Source organism: Haliaeetus leucocephalus, unplaced genomic scaffold (assembly GCF_000737465.1).
Source record: "Haliaeetus leucocephalus isolate CR32 unplaced genomic scaffold, Haliaeetus_leucocephalus-4.0 Scaffold306, whole genome shotgun sequence".
NCBI lineage: Eukaryota > Metazoa > Chordata > Aves > Accipitriformes > Accipitridae > Haliaeetus > Haliaeetus leucocephalus.
Genome location: NW_010972742.1, coordinates 4,812,837 through 4,836,781, shown reverse-complemented (window position 1 = coordinate 4,836,781; position 23,945 = coordinate 4,812,837). Strand labels below are relative to the sequence as shown.

The 23,945-nt window shown below is 60.1% G+C and overlaps 2 protein-coding genes across 2 annotated transcripts; both read right to left on the bottom strand.

The window, feature by feature from the left end:
• Positions 1-6,299: 6,299 nt before the first annotated feature.
• Positions 6,300-6,686, bottom strand: QRFP (pyroglutamylated RFamide peptide). The gene has a single exon (XM_010571113.1). The coding sequence runs from the start codon at positions 6,684-6,686 to the stop codon at positions 6,300-6,302; it is 387 nt and encodes a 128-aa protein (XP_010569415.1).
• A 4,813-nt stretch (positions 6,687-11,499) lies between these two features.
• On the bottom strand, positions 11,500-20,837 carry FIBCD1 (fibrinogen C domain containing 1). Its single transcript, XM_010571112.1, has 7 exons — positions 20,787-20,837; positions 20,221-20,697; positions 19,046-19,205; positions 18,241-18,377; positions 12,633-12,729; positions 12,084-12,263; positions 11,500-11,759 (listed from the first exon to the last, which is right to left on the bottom strand). The coding sequence occupies exons 1-7, from the start codon at positions 20,835-20,837 to the stop codon at positions 11,500-11,502; spliced, it is 1,362 nt and encodes a 453-aa protein (XP_010569414.1).
• Between the last annotated feature and the right edge of the window lie 3,108 nt (positions 20,838-23,945).

The following is a 23,945-nucleotide window of genomic DNA, read 5'->3' as shown; positions in this document are numbered from 1 at the left end:
TGCCAGTACTTTGGGGTTAAAACCGTCACTACCTTCATGCCAGTGTTGTTCCATCCAGCATCAAACAAGGATCTGTGAAGACTGCAGATGCTTCTCTTGGGTGCATCTCCTGAGGAAACTGCCACAAAATGCTGACAGCAGGACTCCTGGGCTTCCTTTCCAAGGTCCTGTGACCTTCCCAACTAATGCAACACAACTGGGAACTAACTGTGACTCGTGAAAATAGTGAAAGAACAAGGTTTAGGGCTATTAACGGTGCAATTTAACTCCTCTTAACAGTTCCAAACAAGAGAAAAAAGCATTTTCCATGTCCTGTTCCTCAGTAACTCGTGACCCCTCTTGTGTATCTTAAACACTAATTGCCTTCAATTGTATTTTATTCTGTTCTCTTTGGAACTGTTTGTTTTGTATATGATTTCTAGTAGTTCACTCGTGTGTGTTCACGCCACTTCTCGCCCTCACAAACAGCCATGACTTAACACATGACAAATGTTCAAAAGAAAATACACACTTCTGCCACAGGCTGCCTTTAAAAATGTAAAGGAAAAAAAAAAAAAAAACAACCAACCCTTGGACTGTCTCTTTCCTGGAGGTACTGTTTTTACTTTGATAACATATTGTGCCACTATATTATACATTTGTATCTCGTTATTACACACTTTTGTAGACTTGTCTTTTTTACAGTGTGTAAATAGCTCTGTCCTTCATCTCTGTGATACTTAAGGGGGTTGTTTCCCCTTTAATTTGGTCCAGTACAGATTGTTTCTGTACATGACTTTCAATTCTTCCTCCTCTCTTTCTCTATTTTTCATTTTTTTGATTTATTTTTTATTCCAGTCTCTCTTGCGTAGTATATTTAAAAATAAATCAATGTTGAGGAAAACCCGTGTTTGTCTGTTAGCAAGGCTTTTCAAACCCTCCTCTTAGACTCCATGTCCAAAAAGAGGGTTTCCCTGTTTGAGTGGTTCACTGGGGCCCTTCGGCACAGTGGTCTGGTCAGAGCGCCAGGCAGCAGCACCTTTCCATGTCCTTTTGATCTGGCTCTGAAAAGTCAGGAGAGAAAAAAGATGCACAGAATAAAGACTCTGTCATCACCTCTTTTGAATCAAAGACTTTGCTGTTGTCTTCAATGGGATTCAAATCAGAGATTTGACTTCTAAACTTTTCTTCCTTTTAATTGTTTGTATTGGGTATTTCAGCTGCTGTTGTTTTTTCCTCCTCCTCTGCTGTGAAATGGCCTGTGAGTTTCTGTCCTCAGAGAGTTCTGGCTGCTCCCTCCCTCATTTCTGGTTGTCCATCCTTATATTCTGTTTTCAGAGTACCTTCAGCCTTTCCAGGAAATCTTGAGGGAGGGACATATCCAGGTACTAAGCAGCCTCTAAAATGAGATACCACCTTGATTAATGCAGATGCTGAAGACTAAAAAAGGATGAGAAGGAAACAAGGGCAGATGACAGCGAGTGGTGTGCCTGAGGTCCTGCAGTTGCTCAGTGATGTTTTAGCATCATAACCCAGCTCACCCTATTTCTGATCCCCTCAACAAGTCCCTGGTGAAATCTGTCGGTCCTGGCGCAGGGAACTGCTCACTGGTGGACCATGGGAACAAGGCTTATCAGAAACCTTGTCTTGCCGTAACAGTGATTGCGTTGGGCCGCTTCTAAATGAGCCTGAAGAAGATGAAAAGAGGAGCAGGAGGATGCTGTTGGCAAGTATAAGTGCAGTTAATGGTCTGCACTTGGCAAGGCTCGGGCTACTTTTCGGCAAAGTGGTAGTGTCTGGTGAACGTACGCCCAGAGCTATAAGGGGTTCCTGGTTATTCTGTGGTGATGACCCTGGCAAAGATCAGTGTCCAGGCTGCTCTTTGTATACAATCTCTAGCATGAAGACTTGAATACAGTGAATAGCTGTGGGCTGAGGGAAGATGGAGAAGCTTAACCTGCCCCTAAATACGATCAGTCCTGGTGATCTCCATCTCTCCTTGCTTAGGGATGAGTCCATGGTGTCATGGGAAGGCAGAGGCTGGTTGACCTGGCTGGGGAAAGCCCTGGGATCTGCAGTGGTGGGAGTGAAAGAGAGGGGATTAAAGGCTAAATTTAGCTGAGTACAGTAGGAGTTGATTTAACAGATCAATGCATTTAACAGTTTGATTGCACCAATTTTCAAGGCTATTGAGCTTGAAAGTGAGAGTGCTCTGGGGGAAAAATAGCTGTGTTTGTGTTTTTGTTTTGGTTTTTGTGTCTTTGAAATTACAATGTTCACTCTTTTAAGTTTTACTTTAATGTCATCCTGCCTTTTGTGGAGAAGTTGTTTGTCACAAGACGTGGTCAGTGTTTTACACTCTTTCTCAAAAAAAAAAAAGTTATTAAAGATAGGCTGGTGTGGCAGCCTGTCTTGTAGAGATGCTGCTGGACCAGCAGCACTCTCAGGTGTGCGAGAGCGTTGCCTGCCCCCAGGGATGATCGGGGGCCAACTGACAGCCTCTTCCTTGTTTGACATTAATCCTTTCACGATTGAAAAGAGAGGAAAATATACCTAAGCTCTGTGTCACCTCTGAAGAGAGTGTTCGTGGCATCACATGTGCATCTAAAAGCGGGCTGGCAGCGGAGTGGGATGGGCTCGGGAGCTGCTCCTGGTCCGAGGGTGAGGCCTGGCCTGGGCAGGTTGCTGGGTATGATGCTCCTGGATCAATCTGCTTCTCGGGTCAGTCCTGATGCCTTGACAGTGCTGTCGGTGCCCCTAAAGCTGTGGGGTTTGGGACAGCCCTGCAAGTCATTTGACTGTTTAGGCTGGGATCAAAACTGCCCTCCCTGGGAGTGGAGGGCTGCTCGGTGTTTTTTCAACAGTAGATCCAGCTCAGCAGAAAGTTTACCTGCAAACCAGGCTACGCTGAACTGTTTTCTCAGCAATCGCCCCCCTGTTGAAGGTTATGTGTTTGTCCTAACATCCAGTCTGCTGATAAAGGTCCTACCTGCGCTCCCAAAGCCGCAGTGCTGAATGACCCAGTTATGATGCATTAGCCTCTTCACGAGTCCCTTGGACGTGATTAAATCGGCCTCTTTCTCTACAGAGGATCCACTTGGGTTTCTGAGATTTGCTGCTCCTGTTGTGTGTGTTTGTAGTGCTGCAGGTCTGCTCGGGACGGCGGAAAATATGAGGAGCAGCCTACGGGAATGGAGCAGATGAGTGGAGATGGGGCTGGGGCAAGGACGAGGCTTGTACCCTGGTCAGGGAAGGATAATGGGGTGTTTTATAGAGGGTTCCAGCAAAGTTGGCAGCATGTGTCTGCATTGGTCCTTGCTGGCTGGGTCCACTGGCCATGTGTAGAAGAATCCAATGCCTACTTGATGCCATCCCTTTGTGGGCTGTCTTGCGTGGCAGGCGGTGGTGCCAGTGCTCCAGGCAAGTCATCCTGCCTCGTCTACACCCTGCTCTGCCGCCTGCATGGCCATGCCGCAATGAATCTGGCTCCTCACGGATCGGTGTGCGGGTTGGTTCCGAGCTCTCTGGCTCTCAAAGGTGTTGGGGGTCTGGGTGTCCCCCTGGGAGCTGCCCCGCAAAGGGACCCAGGAGGGGAGGAATTGGGACGGGGAATATGTTCCCATGGGAGCTGGACGGGAGACACCATGTCCAGCACGCGGGGATGGGCTTTCCAGCCTCCTGGGGGTTGCTCCTGGTGTATTCCACCCTCCTTCCTCCCAGACAACACCCCGAAACTTGAGGCAGTTATTTTCCATCACTTTTACCACCTCCTCCTCCCCGCCCCAGCCTCAATCACCAAGGAGCAATAACAAAGAGCCTGGACCTGCCTTTTCCCAAGCACATCAGCCAAGGGGTGCTCCAGGGGTGCTACAACCCCCCGCCTGCCCCACATCGCAGCCTGCCGGGAGCCCCTTTCCTCCCGGCGGGTGAGGGGGGTGATGGCATCACCCCCCCAGCACGGAGCTGCCCATCAAGGAGCCCCCCGGGTGCACGGGCTGAGCCCAGCTCTGTCCCACCTGCCAAGTAAGCTCTGTGGGAAGCACTGGCTTTTACTTTTAAATAAGTTATACAGAGGGTTATTGCACTTCAATCAAAGCCTCGTTATATGTGGGGTTTTGTCGTGTTGCTCTGACCCTGTTCCTTGCCTGGGCTTGAGAGCAGGAGCCCAGGCATCCTCCCCAGCCCCAGAATCGCTCAGCAGGTTTCTTTTCCCTTCCCACAACAGACGGTGCCGCTTTTCCCTGCATCGTGGCAAAGCCAGGGATTTACCGGCCCTCGCTAACCCAGCATTGCTCAAAACTCTTTCCCCTTCCTCCCTCCCATCCCTCCCCCCAACTCCAGCGCAGGGTAAAATTGATCAGTGCATATTTATTGACGGTTTGAACACTCAAAAGAAAGGGAAAAGAAAAAAAAAAAAGATGTTGCCATAGAAACATCGATAAAGCTCCCGTCTCCACGATGCGAGCGCTGCGCCTGCGTCCCCCGAACCGGCGGCCTTTGGTGGGGTGGGAGTCGAGATGGATGGGAGGTGGGTTTGGGGGTGCCCGGGGTTGGGGGCTGCATGGGCTCAGCCACCCCGAGTGCCACCGGGTTTGTCGGTCGCTGCTGTAGTCCCTGCGGTGCAAGATGATTACCGCAGCAGAGATGCAGGGGAAGGAAAATGCCCTTCGTCTCCTTCGCCTTCGCAGCCGGCGCTGTCCTCATGCGAGGGCCAAACCTTGGCATCGTCTGTATCCCTGCAAATCTGGAGTTCCTCCGTTTCTGCACCCATGAGGCTGTGACCCACGTGTAGCTCCCCGGAGGAGCCTGCTCCTGTGCCTCCATCGCTCCTCCCTAGACCTGGCTGCCCCACGGCTGGTGTTTTCCTGCGGGTTCCAGCTCCGTTCAGCCTTTGCTTGCACACCGCTCCTGCTGCGAGAGTAACTCACGCCAGCCCTGGCAGCCCCGTATTAAGTGGTCTGTCTGCTTGATGGATATTACAATGCACCTCTCGGAGCCCGATTCCCCCCCTCCCCGCCCCAAGTCCCGCCACGGTCTTTGATTTTGAGGGCGCAATTTAGCGCTTGCAAATCATTGCCCTGCTTCATTTTTGTGCCTGCAATGAAATATTAACAGTCATTAGGTGTCTAACTTGCCGTTAGTGCCTGCAAGCCAGGTAGTTAGACCTCTGATTACTAATACCTTTGCCTGCAGTGGCAGGCACAAAAGCAAATGTCATTGGCATCGGCAGAACTAAATCTACCCAAAGGAGAAGGCAATTGCTGTAGAATGGGGCTTGTCCTTCGCAGCCGTGGCTGTGCTGGCTTTTGGGGCTAGCGATTCTCCCGAGCTGCACCGTTGGCAGCGGAGGGGACTGGAGAGCAGAAAGACACCAAGCACCCGTTGGTGGTCCCGGGTAGGTGCAGGGGTCCTTGTTTCAGCCCTTCTGCACCCAAGTTTCTGCAGCAGCTACAGCTGGGAATAGGTGGAGATGAGGCCAGGAGGGGGTTAGGAAGGGGCAGGCTTTCAGGCAAGTGCTGGGGCGATGTGATGAGGATGCTGAAGGTCGGTTGTTGCCGTCTCACCCTGGTGAGGGCTACGACAGCACCCGAGGTCGGGGTGTGAGCGGGGCGGTGGGACTGCAGCAGCACTGGTGATGCCAGGGCAGGTTTCCATGCTCACGCCAGGGATTTCTAAGGACAAAATTTTCTTGAAGCCTGCTGCTCTGGCCTGGTTTGCACGCAGGAGCCGGCTCTTTTAAGTGGCATCTTGACACTAAGCAGAATTTGCTGCCGGAGGGACTTTTTCTTAATAGGCAGGAGAGCAGCAACTCTGTGACTCTGCGGAGAGCTCTGAGGGACCTGCTCCTCCCCGACAGCCCTGCCCTGGCTGGCAGCTACAGGCAAGCCCCAGGGGACTGTCACCACCAGGACTATCCCTCTGTAACCCTTCAGCCCCCCTGCCTCCAGCCTCGACCCCTGGACTTGCCAGCTCTGCCAGTCCTGCTGTGGCATCCCTGCTCTCCGCCTGCACTGTGGCGCTGGAAACCCAGCGCAGGGTCCTTTCCCTGTGCCCCAGCAAAGGCCACGCGTGACCGGGGAAGGGACACAGTAGCTTCTTTTTAAGGCACCCTCCTCTTCTTCCATTGCACCGGCTGGAAACAGGGACGTGAGATCTGGAGCAGGGCTGCAAGTGGAGCGAATGCGGCGTCCCCCCTCCCCAAGGTGATCCCAGCAGCAACCCCCCCCCCGATACCCTTTTGTCCGAGCAAACGTAGGTGAGATGGAAGGGAAGGACGGGACGGGGTGACCCGCAGGAGTTGGGGGGTCGCGTCTGGGCCCTCACCTCCCAAAGCGGAATGTGAAGCCCCCTTTTTTCCTGTTGTAGCCATTGAGCTCCTCTGCCAGGTTCCCCAGCGTGCCGCTGCGCTTCTCCCCTCCCGCCGGCAGCAGCTCAGAGCCCCCTTGCCTGCCCGGCCGCTGCCCGGTCCCCTCCTTGCCGTAGCCCCGCAGCTCCCGGACGATGCCCAGCAGCGTGCTCGGCTCCTCGCTTCGCCTCCGCTTTGCTCCTGCCCTCCAGCCGGCACCCAAGTCCTCAAACGCCGCTTGCCAGCTGGGCTTGAGCGGGGTCCCTTCCCCGGGGTCTCCCGGCTCCTGCAGCTCGGTGGGAGGGAAGCAGGCACCCAGACTCAGGAGAAAGAGGCAGGACAGCGAGTAGGGTGCTTTCATCTGGGGGAAGCGCAGGAAGGGAAAGACATGTCAGTAAACCACAGAGCATCCTCGGGCAGCGGCTAAAGCAGCAGCAAGGGCTGCCCTCGGCTAGCACGTGTTCCCCATCCCTGCTGCAGCACCCGCAAACCAGCCCTGCCACCCCTACACCCTGCAAGAAAACCCCTCCAGCACCCACCACTCCTCCCGCAGCCTCCGCACCAGCACCGGGCTGCAGTGGGGATGCTGGGGGGGGGGTTGTCTGAGCTCCTTCTACCTCGCCGCTGCCTCCATCAGACCCGCTCCCCTTCATCTTTAGCAGCTCTGTGCTCACAAATTATAGCTACTCCCCTGGTTTGCAGCCAAGAGCCAGGCTTTGCTTGGATGGGGCTGGCTGAGTGGGCTATTAGCCGGGAAAGCTGATGGGCTCCGGAGCCGCCTGCTCCTCTTAGAGGCACTGCGGGGAGGACTTAAGTGCATTCACCTGAGCCGGCCTTATCTTCCCAATGCGCAGGTCCTACCTGCAGTGCCTGGCTAATGCGAGCGCAGAGGAAGGTGCTCGACATCCCTCTGCTTTATGGGGCTCGGAGGTGCCCCGCCGACAGCAGGGTCTGCTGAGCAAGAGCGGGAGGGAGCGTGGTCCTGGACCGCGCGCAGCAATGCCGCAGGCACCCAGGGTGACCTTGAGCGCGGGCAGGGCTGCTCTGCCTCCCCTTCGTCCTCCCACAAAGGCTCAGAAAGGGGAAATGGATTTTTTTATTATTATTTTTATTATTTTCTCCTGCCTTTAAGTCGTTGCCTTTAAAGTCATTGCAGGCGATGGGGGCCAGGGTGTCTGCTCCGTGCTTGCAGGGTGGGGGGGCTGCTGTGGGTGCTCCTTGCTCCTGCACTGGACCTAGCTGAGCCCAAGCCCCCGCCTGTCCTCCCCAGCAACCCCCCACCCGTGGGCTTCGCTTTGGGGTGCTCCCTGCCTCGTTCGCACCTTGCCGCTGTTCCGCTCTCTCCCCTTTCGCACCCAGTTGCCCATCATGGAGCCAAATCACTGGATGCGGCCAGAGCGGGGAGCACCTTCCCAGCCCCAGCGATCGGTGCTGCTGAGTCCCGTTTTGGGGTCTGGGGGTGCTGGTGGGTGCCCTGCCTGCTGCCCCCAGCTGCCTCCCACCAGCCCTTGCCTCCTCGCTGCCTGTCGAGGCAGGGTGCAAAGCAGGCACCCAGGGGAAGACGGACAGACAGACGGCCGCCAGCAACTCACCTCTCCGCCTCGGGTGATGCCCCAGTGCTGCCCGTCCTGGACCTGCTCCGTGCCGCCCCGAGCCCGTGCCCGGACTGAGCCGACCAGCTCGCCTCACCCGCCGTTAAATACCCACCGGTGCTAATTGCCGTGTCACCCCTCGAGCGCGTGGCCGGCTCGCAGGGCTATGGCCGCACAGAGCAGAAGCTGGGATTCTGGCGGGGAGGGGGCTGGAGAGGGGGATGGGGGCTGGCCGAGCCACCACAATGGGAGCACGGCACCACCGCTGATTAACGAGCCTCCTTCGTTTGCTGCCTCATTTGGAGGAGAGGTTGGGTGCGTGCCGTGCTGGAGCTGGCCTTGAGTCACCGGCAGCTGGTGGGAGGGAGGGTCTCGTCGGGGGGCACAAGTGTCCCCCACCCCCTCGGCTGGTGCAGACTCATGTGTGGCTGTTGGGGGTCCCAGATATATGTACAAGCATGGTGGGTGCCCAGGCACCGGCAGAGACCCCTGCACCCCCAAACCCCGCTCAGGGACTGGCCCTGCACGCACAAGCCTGAGTGTTTCCCCCATCCTTGGCCAGTGCGCGCAGCCACTGGTGCTAAAACGTGGTCCCCCACGCCTGGCACCCAGCCGTCCCCTCCCGGCTCCATCCTGGCCTGGGGCAGAGCGGGACGTGGGGTGGGCAGCACCCCGCTGCTCACCAGGGGCTGGGGGCATTGCTCGATGCTCTGCCCATCGGCGCAGGCAGTGGAGAGCGGGTCCCCTCGGTGCTTAGACCTGCCACCACCCTCTGTCCTGGCCCCCGGGGCCACCCCGAGGTGCCTGGGTTTGGGCTGGAGCCCCAGGAAACTTTCGCTGCCCCATCCCTGCCCCGTCGGGTCTCCCCAGCCCTCCCCGGCAGTTTTGCGGAGCGGTTTGGGCAGGACAAGGCCACGATGGGCCGGTTCCCGGGGATGCAAGGAAGGAGCCGTCACCCGTCCCTGCGGTGATCCGCCGCCGCTCCCTTTGCCGTCCCCGCGGCAGGTTCCTCCGGCGACGTCTCCGCGCCATGGGCACGGCTGCCGACACGCCAGCTAACGATGAGTTCCTTTTATTAAGGAGTTTAGAAAGTCCACATGTACAGCGTTGGACACCACTCACACACGACCTAGACTTCACGGCACTGCTACACACCACGACCCGGCCCGGGGCTTCGTCGAGAAGGTACGTGGCCAGGTCCCAGACCCCCCGGCCACCCCTGCCCACCATTCTCCGGGGAGGTGTCACCACGGACGGGTTTAGCCTAATCCGGGGCTGCGGAGTAACGCGTGCGCTCTCAGGAATAATCCTGGGAAATCCTGCGTCTCGGCATGGATTAAATACCTCTCGTGCAAGTCAAAACAAAGTCGTTAGGGAGTCCTGGGTAACACAGGCAGTTACACAAGGGTGTGCTACTGACAAACTGCACGTACAACATCCCTTCCCCGGCACAGAAAAACACCGGTGGAGGGGTCCAGGGAGGGGACGAGCCTTCCCGCCCGGGGCACACGGCTCCGTGTGCCTTCTTGTCCCGAAGGCAAGTGCTAGAAAACCCAGCTACAGCTAATCCACTGAAATAAATGAACAAAAAGTAAAGGTGGGCGTTGTCCTCCCCGCCTGCGTGGGACCCTTTCCGGAGGGGTCCGGCGGGGCGCAGGAAGCCCCTTGAAAGCTGCTGGGGGCTTCTGTTCTTGTGCTGGCTGGGAAATGCGACCGCCGAGCTCCCCCAAATCCCGTCGTTCAAGAAAGCCCGCCTGGCCACCTGCTCCAGGCAGGGATGGAGCAGGGAGAGCTGATGCCTGCGCTCGGAGCTCGTCCTCACCCAAAGGCTCCAAGGAATGTCTCTGGCAGAGGGGAAAGCTGCAGTGATCCCCAGTGCATCGTGTGTCCCCATTTCCCTGGCAGGACAGACAGATGGGGACCTCCGGCAGGCAACAGGGCTCATCCAGTACAGGATCCGAGGTGGCGAAGGATTAAAAAAAAAAGAGAAGCATGTAGGGAAATACAAATCTGCCACAGCCGGGAAGATGAGCCTTTGATCTTCCCATGCTTTAAACCCCCCCTGGAAACGGGGATGGTGGGAGCTTTCCTCCCCTCCTCGGGCAGTCTGTCCGTCCGACGGTGTGGCGTGGGGGGGTCTGCTCCCTATTGCTGCTGCGGCACAGGCAGAATATCATGTAAAGGGTGGCAGGGTCCCGGCTGTCCCCCCCTCCCCATTCCTACACAGCCCACTCAAGCTTGGTTTTGGTGGTTTTTTTCAGACGAAAGCCCCCATTTGAGTCCTTCCAGGGAGCCAGAGAGAGAAGTCAGCCCCACACCCCGTGGCAGCTCCTCCTTGGGTCGGCCAGCACGAGGCATCGCCTGCCGCCCGGTTATCAGGGCCCTGCAGATGCTAAGCCCCACTCAGGGCTTCTTTTTGCAAAACCTTAATGGGATTTGAAGAAATGAAAGGCTTTGAATATCTGCAGGTGCTGAGCCAGAGCGCGGCTCATCCTGGGTGAAAATGAATGCGGGTCCCCAGGCCGGGAGCGAGCGGTGGGGGCTCACACGGGGGCACATGGGTGTACTCTCCGAAGCGAAGGGTTTTGGGAAAGGTCACAGCTTTTGGATGGTGAAAGTCCGATGTGAATCCGAGTGGACCTGGTTGGGAGGGAGGAACTGTGAAATGCAGGCAGAGCCGTGCTGGGAAGCGAGCCTTCCTCGCCTCTTCCTCCTCCTTGCTGTGCTCCCCGTTTCCCCAGCGCTGCCAAAACAGCTCCATGCCGTACTCAGTTCTGGGTGAGCGTCCTTGCAGCACCGTGCCGGCTTGCTTTGGGGTGTCCCGACCCACTGGCAAGGCTCCAGGAGCCAGGACAGGGACTATGGGGACAAAGGAGTTTGTAGTTGTCCCTTTCCAGCTGCACTGCTCTTGCGGGGGGAGAGGTGAGCATTTTGCAGACCGGAGAAGGAATCACTGGCACGGTCAGACATCTGCGCAGGCTGCAACTCAGCCGAGCCCTCCCCGTTCCCAGTAGCACCATGGGGTGAGCTGGAACTGTGGAGCAGCAGCCTCGTCCCAGTCCTGGCGGTTTTGTGGGGCTCGGGGCTCCCCACGGCGAATGTCCCCTAGTCCCTTGCCAGCTTGGCGAGGCCACTGCTGGGCGTCTGTGCCCGAAGCGGAGATGAGCAGAGGTGCCCAGCCTGCTTGGGCTGCTGCATCCCTTCCTCCCGCCTGCCCTCCCTCCCTCCAGGCAGCCCCTTCTTTTCCTTGCTGGACCCCGCTGGGCACCGCTCCCCAAATCCCCGCATCCCGCTGCCCTCTCTGCCGCAGCCATGAGCACCGGCCGCGGGTCACGCTCCGGCCAGGAGACCTGTTTTGGCTGCAGGGGAGCCGTGGCGGTAGGAAGCAAAGGTCCGGTGATGTCCACGGGTGCCCGGGAGCTAAAGCCACCCTTGCCAGGGGCAGGTGCTCCCCAGGGGTCCCTCGAAGATGGGCCAGCCCTTGGGGAGGATGGGGAGGATGGCAGCAGGGAGAACGGGGCTGCGGGGTGGGGGGGACGGGCATGGGGCTGGGTACGGGGTAGGGGGGCTCATGCCATCCAGCTAATTCTCCTCCCGGACGGGCCGGATCTTCATCTCAGTGAACTTGAGGGAGTACTGCCAGCCGGTCCAGGAGGACCACTCGATGCCGTCGGCGTAGGAGCTGTGGTGGCCCTTGAGGTACTGCCCGTTGAGGTTGGAGGTGTGGCAGTTGCGGTACCACCAGGCGCCGTGGTAGAAAGCCGCGCAGTTGTTCTCCGAGTGGTCGTTGTCCAGGTCCTTGGTGGTGAACTTCATCCCGTTGTGCTTCAGGAAGGAGTCGCCTGCCGCCGGGGGAAAGGAGCCGTGATGGGCCCTTCCTGCCCCTCACCCTGCCCTCGAGCCGTCTCCCACCCTGGGGGGCTCCCCTGGGCACCCCAATGGGGCTCCTTCGGTGATGTACAGGGCACTTGGTGTCACCCACCCTGCAAACGCCCAACCGCAGACCCTCTCCTGCTTCCAGCTCCCCGTGGCTGCAGGGATGCAGCCGGCACTGCCACCAGCGCTGGAGGAGACGGCTTAACACCCCGGCGAGGGGATTTGGCGGCCGTGGGCTCCCCCTGCCCCATGGGACCACGTGCATCCCCCCCCCCATCCCGCCACCCTACCTGCCGTCCCCGAGTAGTCGGCGATGGAGACGGGGTACCCGTCCTCCTCGGGGTCGACGGAGAAGAGCCCCACGCCGAAGCTGCCGTAGTGGGCGAAGGCAGTGCCGTTGTCAAAGTCCTCCAGGTCGATGCGGAGCTCGTAGCTGCCCTGCACCGTCAGCACGTGGATCCGCTTCAGCCCTGCAGCAGAGGGAGGGGGTGAGTGGGGAGACCCCGGCGGCGATGGGGTGGCTGGGGGTCCCTGGGGAGGGGGCACAGGGTAGGACAAGGAGCGGTTCCCACCCTCCAGCCCTTGCTCTTATTGCCGCACGGCTGAGGGCACGTGCTTGGCTCGTGGGCAAACAGCCCCATCGCTTCCCCAACCCTGTGCAGCCACACGGTCCCCTCCCCGCCTGCCCGGGCCGTCGCTCCTAGGACGTGAGTGCTGGCCAGGGGGGGTCTCGGCGTCCCCTTCCTTTGCAAAGGAAACCCTGGACTTCTCAGGGGGGGGCTGGCAAGCCCCAGGTTTTGCCAGCCGGCCCAGGAGCGAGCACTGCTAGCCCCACGCACCTAACCAGTGCTCTCCCGTCAGCTTCCCGAAGCCATCCCGGTAGGCTTCCCAACCGCGGAAAAAGTTCACGGAGCCGTCCTCCCGCCGCTGAAACACCTGGGGAGGGAGACACGCGGGGCATCAGTCGTGGGGCTGCTCCGAGCCTGCGTGCCCCGAGCAGCACCCCCTGCTCCCCACCGTGCCGCCCACCCCTCCCTGTTGCCACCTTATTAGACACGGGCGCAAATTAAACCCTTTCAACTCAGTAATTACATGGGGACACTGGCAAGCAGGTCCCCAGGGGAAATGCCGATCATCATCTGCCAGCTCCCAGGGATGGGCGAGTCCTTTCGGATAAAATCCTTCACTGGATCCTCTGCCTGGAAATGGAAGCAGAGCTCGGGAAACCCGCGGTGTGCTCCTTTGGGAAGGTGGCCGGTGCCCTGGGAGGGGTGGCCACCCTGCACCCAGCTCAAAACAGGCCAGGCTCTGCCGTTGCACGTGGGAGCGGAGGTATGGACAGACGGACAGCGTGACTCAAGGTCTGTCCCCGCAGCACGTGCTGCCCAGGTCAGTCCAAGCCATCCTGCAAACGGCGGGATGCTCAGTACTGTGTAAAACTAAGCAGCTGATTTCCCCCACCTGGGTCCATGCTCTCTCCAGGGCAGCCACCCTGTTATCAGGCATCGTTCCTGCGATGGCCTCATTAGTCTCCCAGAGAAATTAACTGTGGGACACCAACTGCCTTGACTCCTGCAGAGCCCCTAGATCCCAGCCAGATCCCCAGGGCTCAGCATGGCTTTTCTCCTTGGAGCCTTTCCCTTTCCCTCTCCCATCTGCTTATCGGTATGTCATGCCCTGTGTGTTTCATCCCCTTTTATCCGTAGTTTCGGGTTTGATTTATTGACAATGATCCAGAAAATGCTGCTCTGTGTCCAACCATTTGAACTTAATTAAGCCTCCAGCTCTGGATTAATTGCATTAAACTTGGCTGAGCCAGCCTGCTCAACTGCCACCAAGTGCCGCGCTCCCGCGGCCACGGCGGGGGTGGATGGGGTGTTTGGTGATTTCGGAACAGCCGCCCCATGTGCCGGCAGCCAAGGGGCCAGAGCACCCTGTCTTTGGGTCCTGGCTGTGCCGCCGAGCCCATTTGCCCTGTTTCCAGCATCCCAGGCTCGGGCAACGCCTCCGAGCCCCCCCACCGGCCGGGAAGCCACCACGCTTTGCTCCACGGTGGGGATGCTCCTTCGCAGCCTCCTCCCGGCTGCTCCTGCCCATGCAGGGTTTCATCGTGGCATGCGGAGGAGACCCAGCTTGTGAACGTCACGATGGTTTGCCCTTCACCGGACCGGCATTTTTGGGACCGCTGGTGCCTGGTGCAGGCTCCGGCACGCTCCTCGGCACGGCACGGCTCTGATCCTGCTGTACTTACCTTCTAGAATTAGAGCCTTAATTTTTATCCCTGCGTTGAGCACTTGAGAAGCTGTGGTTAAGCCCGTTTAAAGGGGCTTTCTTTGGGCTTGCTGGGAAAGGGGGATGGCACAGCTGGACGGGGGCCTGAAGCTGATTTTCCCTGGCCAAAGACGGCTCCGGCGCTGCCGCATGGGGAAGGCGGCGGAAGCAGCACCGATGCTCCCTCTTAATCGGCTTTGACCCGCGGTTGTAAATAGGCCAATTGCCTGAGCGGTGCCTGGGGAAGTGAGCGGGGCACATCTCTGTTGGCTGAGCCTCGGCACGGCTCGGCAATCACCATGGGTGCCGGAGGAGCCCTCGGTGCCCCACTGCCCACCAGGCTCAACCCCAGGGGGCTGGAAACTGGGTCGGAAGCGCTGGTGGGTGCTGGAGGTCCTCTTGGGTCTCCTGCTCCATCCTCATCATCTCTCGTGCACAGTCCCTCCTCGTGCTTCACTCGTGCACCCGCTGCGTGCAGGCAGGGATGTGGGAGCCTCCTCCTTGTCCCCTGCACAGGGATGCTGCGGGCACCGGGATGCTGCATGCACCGGTGACCCACAGGCTCGCTGCCGCGCTCCCAGCCCTGCCTCACTGCTTTTTTCCTCCTCATCAAATATGCATCACCCCCTCTTAAGCAAAAAGGATTTCCTTCCCTTCTTTAAAGGCAAGGCTGAAATATTTATCTCCCCCGCTCTCTGCCTCCCCCAGTCGTGCTGAGCTCGCGGGGCAGGGACAGGCTTCTGCAAAGGCACCAACCCAGAAAAATGGGTTAAAAACAGAGAAGAGTGGGAGCGGCAGCCAGTGCCTGCTGTGGTGTTGGCGGCGAGGGAGGGTTCTGCTCCCTGTCCCCGTAGCCCCCTGATGCCAGCCCCAGTGGGCTCAAAACCGCACCACAGCCACAGCCTGGGGAGATGCTCGGCCATCGCTTTTCTGCCACCGCAGCGCTCGAGCTCCCGGTCGGGTTTTCAGCAGCCGTGGCATGGACGCCCACAGCCCCGGCCCCACGGCGTTCCTCTGAGCCCCCATCGCAGCAGGGAGATGGTCTTTGGGTTCAGCCATGGAGAAGACAAACTCGGAGCATCGCAGGAGCCAGTCTCCGGGAAGTGCCAATCCCGTGCGATAGCCTGCGAACATCGTAGCCGGCAACGCTGCTTGTCCTGGGGGCCCAGCTGCTCCTGCCTGTCCCTGCCAGCAGAATTGTCTCGTTCCCATTTGTGGCGACGCATAAGTCGCATCTTTTGGAAACAGCACGTGTTTCCCCAGGCTTGTCTCACCCGCTGCCTTCGGCTTATCCCAGCCTGTGTGTAAATGCATCCGTGTCTGCTCAAACCCCCCCAGCCCGCTCCGGGACCCTTTCGGTGGGTGATGAACAGGTTGGGCAAAGCCGTCCCCGTGAGCATCCCCGGCATGGCAGGTGCCCGCGAAGCTGGAAGCTGTCACTTAACATCCCCACAGCCCTTGTCTTGCTGGCACAGCCTTTCCTTCCGTATCCTTTGGCTTTCCCACCGCTTCCCAATACATGCTCTACGTGGAAAATGATGCTGAGGCGGACGGAGCCATCGCAGCACCGTTGCTTACGGGGCTGAGATGCTGATCCCGGGGGACTTTTCCCCGGCTGGGCAGCAATGGAGGCTCAGGGGGACTGGGAGGAGTGTGCGGCGTTTGCAAAGACTTCCCAAGACAACAGCATGTGAAGAGGCAACTTTTTCAGGCGTCCCAGGATGCTGAGCCTCCCCCACCTGCTGTCACCCCCTTATTTCTTTAATAAAGTGCCGGAGGTGAGCGTCAAAGTGGGGGGGTCACAGTCGGGCTGGGCAATTACACAGCTGCAGCCCAGCACTGCTGCGAGGCTTGGGTCAGCCCGGGGGAGTCGCTGCAATTAAAGTCGGTGCTGAGCGCAGGACGTGGATGTTCCCATTGGTGCCGGTGGGCACCGATCCGGACCTACGCTCCAGCCGGCTGCAAACGGGTGGGCAGGACCGAGGAGGGGATAAAACAGACTGGGGGTGCGTGCTGGGGGCTCCTGCACGGACGCCGACGCTGGCTGCCCTCTCTGCCAGATTTCTGCTTTTCGGCTACACAAAACAGGCAGCAAACAGTCCCAGAGATGCAACCGCTTGCGCAGCGCAGCCCCAGGCTGGATGCGGCCGTTGCGGGGAGGAGAGGACTTGGTCTGGCGAGGGCTGTGCCTCGCTCAGCCTTCCCTATGAAGGGGATGGGGAACGACCAGGGATGCTGCTTCTGGCAAGGGGACAGGGTGACACTGCAGATCGCACCGTGGGGACGGGGAGGTGGGTGACCCCGGCCAGGTTTCTCCCCGACGGGGCATCGGGGCAGCTCTTGCCCCAGCCCCGCTCCCCGTGGTCTCTAAGCCGTCCATGCAGGCTAAGGCTTAGCTCAGCAGCTCCCAAGCTCCCGAGTCAAAATTGATTCAGCTGCTGCCATCGCTTCCACCCACCCACCCACATGCAAATAAGCCCAAATGTCAGGAGTAATCGCTCCAGAGGAGGAGGAGGAGGGGAGGGAATTTTCCCAGGCTCTGCACCATGGTGCCCAGCCGTGTCATGGCTTACCTGGAGCCTGGGTGAGCCAGTGCCCCAAGGACCCCCCCACATCCCCAGCCCCACGGGAGATGGCTGAGACACCCCCTGCACCCCAAGGGACTGGAGATATGTTTGGGATCCTCTGCTGCAGAGCAGCCCTGAGAAATGTGGGCCTGGGGCAAGCACCCTCAGCCCCGCTCTGGATGCGTCCATCTCCGGAATGCCGGGATTTGGCACCCGGTTTGGCTCCTCTGCCCCAGTCGAGGCAAGGCAGAGCTGTGGTGCTGCAGGCAGCACCGTGCCAGCCCCGCTGCCAGATCCCACGGTGCTGTCGGGTGTAAAATCATTTGCTTCACCCCCTCCCCACCCCAGCCGAAGCCCTCCTGGCTGCAGCAGCTTTAAATAAGCCTCTGAGTGTCTCGCTAATCACCTTGGGCTGCTCTTCAGGCAGCACTCGAGCATGGCCGGGACTGACAGAGGCTGTGCAGACTGTGCGTGGGCTTTGCAAGGACCATCCCCACCCTGGGGAGCCAGTGGGGTCCCCCCTTTTCCTTCTGTGAGCCCCCCAGGAGTCTCAGTTCCCAAGGCTGTGCTGTGCCTCAGTTTCCGCACCGGAGCTGCTGGTACCAACCTGTGCATGACAGGTTGCTCCTGCCTGGGGTGGGCTCTGGGCAGACCGAGGCCAAAGGCTCATCAGCCCCCCAGGGGCAGGGGGGCTAAGCTCCCTCCTGGCACTGCTCAAAGCTGCTTAGGGGAATCAGATCGTGGGGATTTGTTTCCTAGAGCGCCCAGCTGGAGGGGTGCTGGCCAGCTCGGCTCACCCAGTGTGTCCTCAGGGGAGAGGCTGCCTGCCCATCCCTCCCAGGGAGCCCCCCACCATCTCCCTGGGACCCCCTCGCTGCCCCGCCGGCACCCCGAGCGATGCCCTCGTGGGTAGGGTCTGCTCGCACCCAAGGGGTCCCTGGAGCAAAGGGGGGTCTCCAGGCTTGGGGCTGCCGGTGCCGTGTCCCCCCTGCTCCCTACCGCCATTACTGTGATTACGGCGCCGTCGCAGCCACTGCGGCAAAGTGAATCGGACAGGGCAGCCAGGGAGCAAGTGAATCACCACAGCGCTGGAGGTGCCCCGGGCACCCCTGCATTAGATGAGGCAAAACATACTGGGTTTGGGGTCCATACTGAGCCCCGGCACCAGCTCACCGGGACCATGAGGATGGGTCAAAGCACAACCACTCGCCCCACAGCACAACCACAGCTACACTGTGCCCCAGCTGGGCACCAGCCCTACCGAGAAGGATGAACTCCAGCCATGGCATCCAATTCCCCACCTAAAACCACCCTCCAGCTCCAGCCAAGCTCCCCAAGCCCAGGGCAGGGCGGCTGGACTCCAGCACAGGGCTCAGGCCAGCAGTACCGCCGATGCTGCCGGCACGGGTAACGTGGACAAGCCTGTTTACTTGCTTCCCCGCAAGACTGGGCACCCTGCGCCCATGCAGACCCTATTAGCATTTATCCCCCATCCCGATGACATCCAAGTGCCGAGAGTGACATCTCCCGCCCCTGGCATCCCGGCGTGGGGACAGCCCGTGGCCGGTGGTGGCATCACCCGGTGGCCCCCAGCACCACGGCAGCTCACCGTCCAGCCGCCCCCGTCGGTTGTCATGTCGCAGTAGACCTGGAAGCCGGAGGGATAGTGTGTGGGGAAGATGGAGTAAATCCCATCCTCTTGCTGTCCATTCGCATAGATGTCAAAGCAGTCTCGGGGCCGGGAGCCTGCAGCATGGCATTGGGATGGGGTGGGATGAGAGGAAAGCTGGTTAATTAATGATCTAATTTAATGTCTTGCCATTTCTTTCTGGCGCTCAACCTTGCTGCCAGCTCTAGTTGGCGGCTCAGCGCTGCCTTGCTCTTTGCCTCCTTTCTCCTCCGATGCTCAGGGCGAGCGGTGCCTGGGGGGATGCAGCCACCATGGGGACCACCCCCCCCCCCCCAGCAGCCGGCAGGGACCGACCCCATGTCCCCTTGTGATGGCAAGGGCAGGCTGGGACCCAGCTGGGGACGAGGGAGCCGATGCCCGGAGGCAGCTGCAGGCAGAGTATGGGCACGTGTTTGCAGCCCTGGGACGGTCTTACTCAGCTTCATCTTAACCAAATGATGATGAATGTGACTGTTTATTCTGAGTCCCATGCAGCGCTGCCGTCTGCACCCGAATGAAGGCGAACGGTCGCTTCTTGCTCTGCTTTTGCCCCAGCTACGTCTGCGTGGGGAACGGGTGGCTCTACATCTCCCTCCTGCTCCATCTCCCCGTCTCCTTGCCAGCCCCCCACTGTATTAAATCCCTTCTCCAGGCTGGTTGTCTCCCCTCTTCTTAGGCAGAGACCTGCCAAGAGCAGCCCCAGGAGCATCCCTCTCCCCGGGGACCGACAGGGATGCCATCTCACCGTTGGAGCAGCCCCGGGGCCGCGCTCCCCTGGCCGGCGCTCGCTGCAGGTCGGCCTTGAGCCGGGGTCGGGCACCGCCGCGTTCCTTCTGCAGCGTGTCCAGGACGTCGCTGACGGAGCTCACCAGCCGAGCCATGTTGGTCTGGCTCTCTGAGAGTAGCTGTGGGCAGGGGACACATGAGGGGACAAGGAATTGTGGTTAAATGTGGTTAAACCCCTTCCACACCCCAGCCCCTTGATCACCCCGCCGTGAGGATGCTCTGCCCGCTCCCACGGCTCCCCAAGCACCTGCGGGCAGCAACGCTCCCAGCCAGGGTACGGGCTGGTGGGGACCAGGCGAGGACGTAAAAGCCACAGCAGATCCCATACGGCATCTCCAGTGCTTTTTGGCCTGGGGTCAGGGTCCGGATATTGCCTATTGCCACCGGGGCTGAGAAATCCCCGAACTTGGGTGCGTCGGTGCCGCCACCCCGTGGGATAAAGAACATCTCTGGGCAAGGGATGGGATCGTGGAGGCGGCAGGAATAGCTGTGTCCTGAGACAGCCGCCAGCTCTCCGCCGTCCCCCGAGGTGACCTGGACTGGGCGAGTGACACGGGGTGGCCGCGGCAAAGCAGCAGGATGGGGAGCGAAGCGAAGCAGCGGGGAATCGAGCAGCTCCGGCTGGAGGGAGATGAGCACCAAGAGGGATGGGCACGGAGCCGAGCATCCAGCTGTGCCCTGGGTCCTGCTACAATGCCCGGCAGACCCCCGGCATACCCAGGTAAGCATTTCAACACAGCTGATCAGCTGGGAAATTTGGGGGACTGTATATAAGGGGGGGCTGATTGCTGCATGAAGCGCCCTTGGGATGGTCCTGTGCTGTGCTCGGCTCTGCTCAGAGCCCCCAAACTGGTCCTGGAGCCGGGAAAGCCACATCATGGGAGGCTGCACACTCGGCTCACTAGCACCGGGGCAGTTTGGCAGCGAGACACAGGCAGCTGATGAGCTGGAGCTGAAGTTGCGCTTCCTAACCTGCAATTCCCAAGCACCCGCCTTAAACCTCAGCTCCTTCTGCTGGAGGTCTCCCCTGGACAGCGTGGGCAGAGGCTGCAAACAGCTCTGCTCCTGGGGACACGGGGACAGGGGAGATCTGTCCCCGAGGAGCACTGTGCGGCATTCCCAGCCCCAGCTCACCTGGATGAGCCTGCCCTGCTCTCCCTGCAGGGCGCTGAGCTCCTGCCCCATGGCGCTGTGCCCCTTCTTGAGGCTGTCGCAGTCGGCGCGCAGCTGCACGGCGTGCGTCAGCAGCTTGGCCACCTCGTCCGCCACCGTGACCAGCAAGGCCTTCTGCTGGCTTTTGGTAGCCTTGGCCTCGGCATCGTGGTCGGTGACGGCGCGCAGCAGGGAGGTCTGCAGCCCCTCCAGGCGCCCGAAGGTGCCCGCCGCGTCGGGGCAGTTGGGGTCGATGAAGATGTTGATGCGGGAGCTGTCGGCTTTCTCGATGGTGACCAGCGCGTTGGCTTCCTCGGGGTTGGTGCTGATGACGGGGGGTGATTCGGTGACGGGCGTGTGGTAGTGGTTCATGAAGAGGATGGCCCCTGTGACCGTCACTGCCAGGAGGACGGCCACCGAGAGCAGGACGGTGCACAGGATGTACCCGCAGCTCATCCTCTGCGGACAGAGAGACAGACACCGTCGGGACCCATCCAGACGAACCCATCCCACTCCCCTTCAACCCAGAGGTGGGTTCAAACCCTTACGGACTTTGGCGGGGGGGGAGGTCCAGCAACAAGGGAGGCGATGTTGGACATGGGGGTAGTGGCAGAGGAGGGGACATGGGGACCCCGGGGAGCCCTGCGGTTTTGCCAGGGACACGGAGGCCACGGGCGAGCGCTCAGCGAGCAAAGCAGCTAAACCCGCCTGGGAGCCAGAGGTATGAAATAATAAAGAGAGCGAACGTGTGGCAGCCGCCTGCTCCCGCTGGCGTGTTTTATTTAAGGTGGTGATACTCAGCTGGAGCAGCCCCAGCTCCCCGGGAGGTGCATGCAGGGCTCCCTGCTGCCCTGGGCACAAATATGGGGAGAAAAAAGGGAAAACACGCCCTGTGTTCCCCAGAGTGGGGACCGCGGGGAAAGCAAGGAGGCGAGGGCAGGCAGGGGCTGTCCCCAGCAGCAAGGGGAGGCTGTGGGTCGCTGCTGGGGCCCCATCACCCTGAGCATCACAGGGACCTGCTCTGCATGGGACATCTCCCAGCTAGGGGGGGGCCATGCGTCCCCGTCCCCCTTGCACCCTCGCTGCCTGCTGGAGGGGAGCAGAGCTGGTCCCAAAGCCCTCGGACCTGTCCCAGAGCCTCCCAGTGAGGGGGAGTCGCTGTGGGAAAGGTCTCCGACACCCCCTGAGCCCCTCTGGCAGCTCTGCTGCTGCAGGGACCCATCGGCTCAGCCCACGGGAGCTGCTCCGTGCGCACCAAAAGCCTCTTCTCCTTGCAAAGCGTGAAGTGCCGATGCCGACAACGCAGAGGGAGCGAGCTGCCACCCGGTCTCATCAGCCCGCCGTGCCCCCCGCCACCTCCCCTTCTCATTACACCTGCAGGACAGAGGTTGTGATTTTCCCCTGACCCCGGCCACGGCTGTCACAAGGAATTGCAGGGCTGCCAGAAAACTGCAGATTCGGAGAGACAAAGACTACTTTCCCCAGAAATGAGGAGAAAATTGCTGCATCTGCAAAGATTTCCCAGGCCCTGTCCCCTCCTGTGCACATCTATCTGGAGTGACACCTTCCTTCAAGCACCCTTCATTTCATTCACGCTCTCGCAACCATTTGCATTAAGGTGACCTCGGCTGCGGCAGGGCTGGCCGGCCAGGGACCGGGGGGCTGGGGATGCCCCACCAGCCCCAGGGGATGCTCTGGGTTTCTCCCCCAGTCCATGGAGTGAAGCTGGAGATGGAAACGGCAGTGGGCTGAATGGGAAGCCACCCTGTGGGGGGGACGACACCTCCGTAACGAGGCAGCCCCTGGCTCAGCCCCTTGGTGTGCATTAAAAGGAGATGTCAGAGGCAGTATGGGGAGCTTTCGGCAAGCAGAGGGTCGAGGAGTTTGTCCTGTGTTTGTAGACACGGAGCCCTGGTTCGGGGGCGTGAGGGGCACCCTGGAGCAGCAGGACGGTGGTAGATGGAGGTGGGAGATTCCCATCGCTGACACCCTCACGTGGACACCTGGGACCTGGGCTCGACCTGACCCCTCAGCACCCAGCGAGCGCAGAAGTGACAGGAGTGGTTTGGGATCCGCGGGATCCGTCTGTCCTGGCTATCGCAGCACCTTCAGCTCCATGGATCTGCGCCCTCCCATCCTGCACGCTGCTGGTCCCCACCACACTGATGTCCCCAGCTCAAAACGTGCCTGCTGGGACACGCAGATGGGCTGCAATGGCCGAGGGACCCATCAGCATTGAGGGTTTCAGGAGCAGAGCCGTGCACGGCCGATGCTCCGTTTCCCACAGCCACACAAATGCCAACTGGGCTTTAACACACTAAAATCCTGCAGCTCTGCCCGGGAGCTGCATCCAGCAGTTTTCCAGCCTTCGAGCCCCAACATCGCTGCCCTCCCACCAGCACTGAGAACTGGGGCAAGAACCAGGGGCCGATCCCCTTCGCAAGTGCCCCCCTCTGCTTGCGACCGCAAGATCCTGAGTGGTGGCAGCTTTACGAGTCCCACAGCATTTTGCTGGCAGGTTGTGTTACCTGGCAACCTGCAGTGGGGAGAGCAGGGAAACACTCAAGCCAGCGGCACCAGCAACGCTCCAAACTGGGGTGTGGGTCCCCCCAAGCCCCACCAGCACAGCAGCACTGCAGCTGCATGCCCAGCTCCCAGCATGCGGCCCTGCAGATGCCTCTGCTGCACGTTCCTGCCCCACCATGGCCATGGCCCTCATGACTCCAAGGGTTTCTGCTGTCCGTTGCATGGCCTTGGGCTCCTGGATCTTCTTTCCAAGGCTTTCAGGCAGAACATCCCCCTGCCTCAGTTCTTGATGTGCCCCTGGGGACATCCATCAGGCTGGAGGTCCCCGTGGCTCCAAATCACTCCTTCCTAAGGAAAGCAGAAGCTGGGAGGTGCTCGGGATGAGAAAGCTTCACTTGCAAACCTGCTCTGGAGCTGGGACTGGAGCTCGGGAGGGAGCCCCAGGCAGGAACTGAGGCAGTGTTGCCTTCCCAGTGCAAAGCTAAGCAGGGCTTTCCATGCCCTGCGCTGGCTCAGGCAGTATCTCCGTGCTTGGCCACCGTGCCCCGTGGGGGCCGGGTCCTCGGTGCCCCAGCCACGCCACGTGAGCACCCTGCGGGCTGCCCTGCACCCTGGGACTGTGGGTCCCTGCCACCCCACTGCCCATCATCTCCCCCCACCGAGCATCCCCCAGCCTCCTCTGCCAGCCGGACAGGCGAGCGGCTGTGCTGCGTGTGGGAGACAGCAGCTCCGGCACCCACAGCCTGCGGGGAGGGAAGGACACGAGCTGGCTTGTCCCCTTGGGGCAGCCGGAGCAGAGCCGGAGGTGGCCTGGCCCCTGGGGAGCACGGATGGAGGGCGATGGTGGGAGAAGCTGAGTTCTGCCATGGGAGATGCTCCTCAAGGAGGAGGTGCCCTTTGCTCCTGCCAAAGCCGCTGCTCTTTGCCAGCTCGCCAGGCAAGCTCTGCGCCGTGGGATGGTGGGCAGCGATCGCAGGCAGCCCTGGGTGCTCTCCCCCTGAGCCGTGCCCTCAGCCAGGTATGAACCAGGACTCCGGTTGTGCTTTTGAGGCAGGTGGACGCTGTGGTTTGCATTGCCCAGGCTCAACTGCTGGGGCAAACTTTAGTCCCGGTACCCCCACCTTACTGCCAGAGTCCACCCAGCCTTGAAGGAGCCCCAGGGCAGCAGGGGCCAGTCCCCT

Bases quoted from the DNA above. Each gene is read 5' to 3' on its own strand.
- QRFP (XM_010571113.1), bottom strand. From the start codon at position 6,686: ATGAAAGCACCCTACTCGCTGTCCTGCCTCTTTCTCCTGAGTCTGGGT.
- FIBCD1 (XM_010571112.1), bottom strand. From the start codon at position 20,837: ATGTCCAACATCGCCTCCCTTGTTGCTGGACCTCCCCCCCCGCCAAAG. The intron at 20,698-20,786 runs GTAAGGGTTTGA...CTCTGTCCGCAG, and splicing joins CTCCCCCCCCGCCAAAGTCC to AGGATGAGCTGCGGGTACAT. The intron at 12,264-12,632 runs GTGCGTGGGGCT...CCTCTGCTGCAG, and splicing joins GACGGGAGAGCACTGGTTAG to GGCTGAAGCGGATCCACGTG.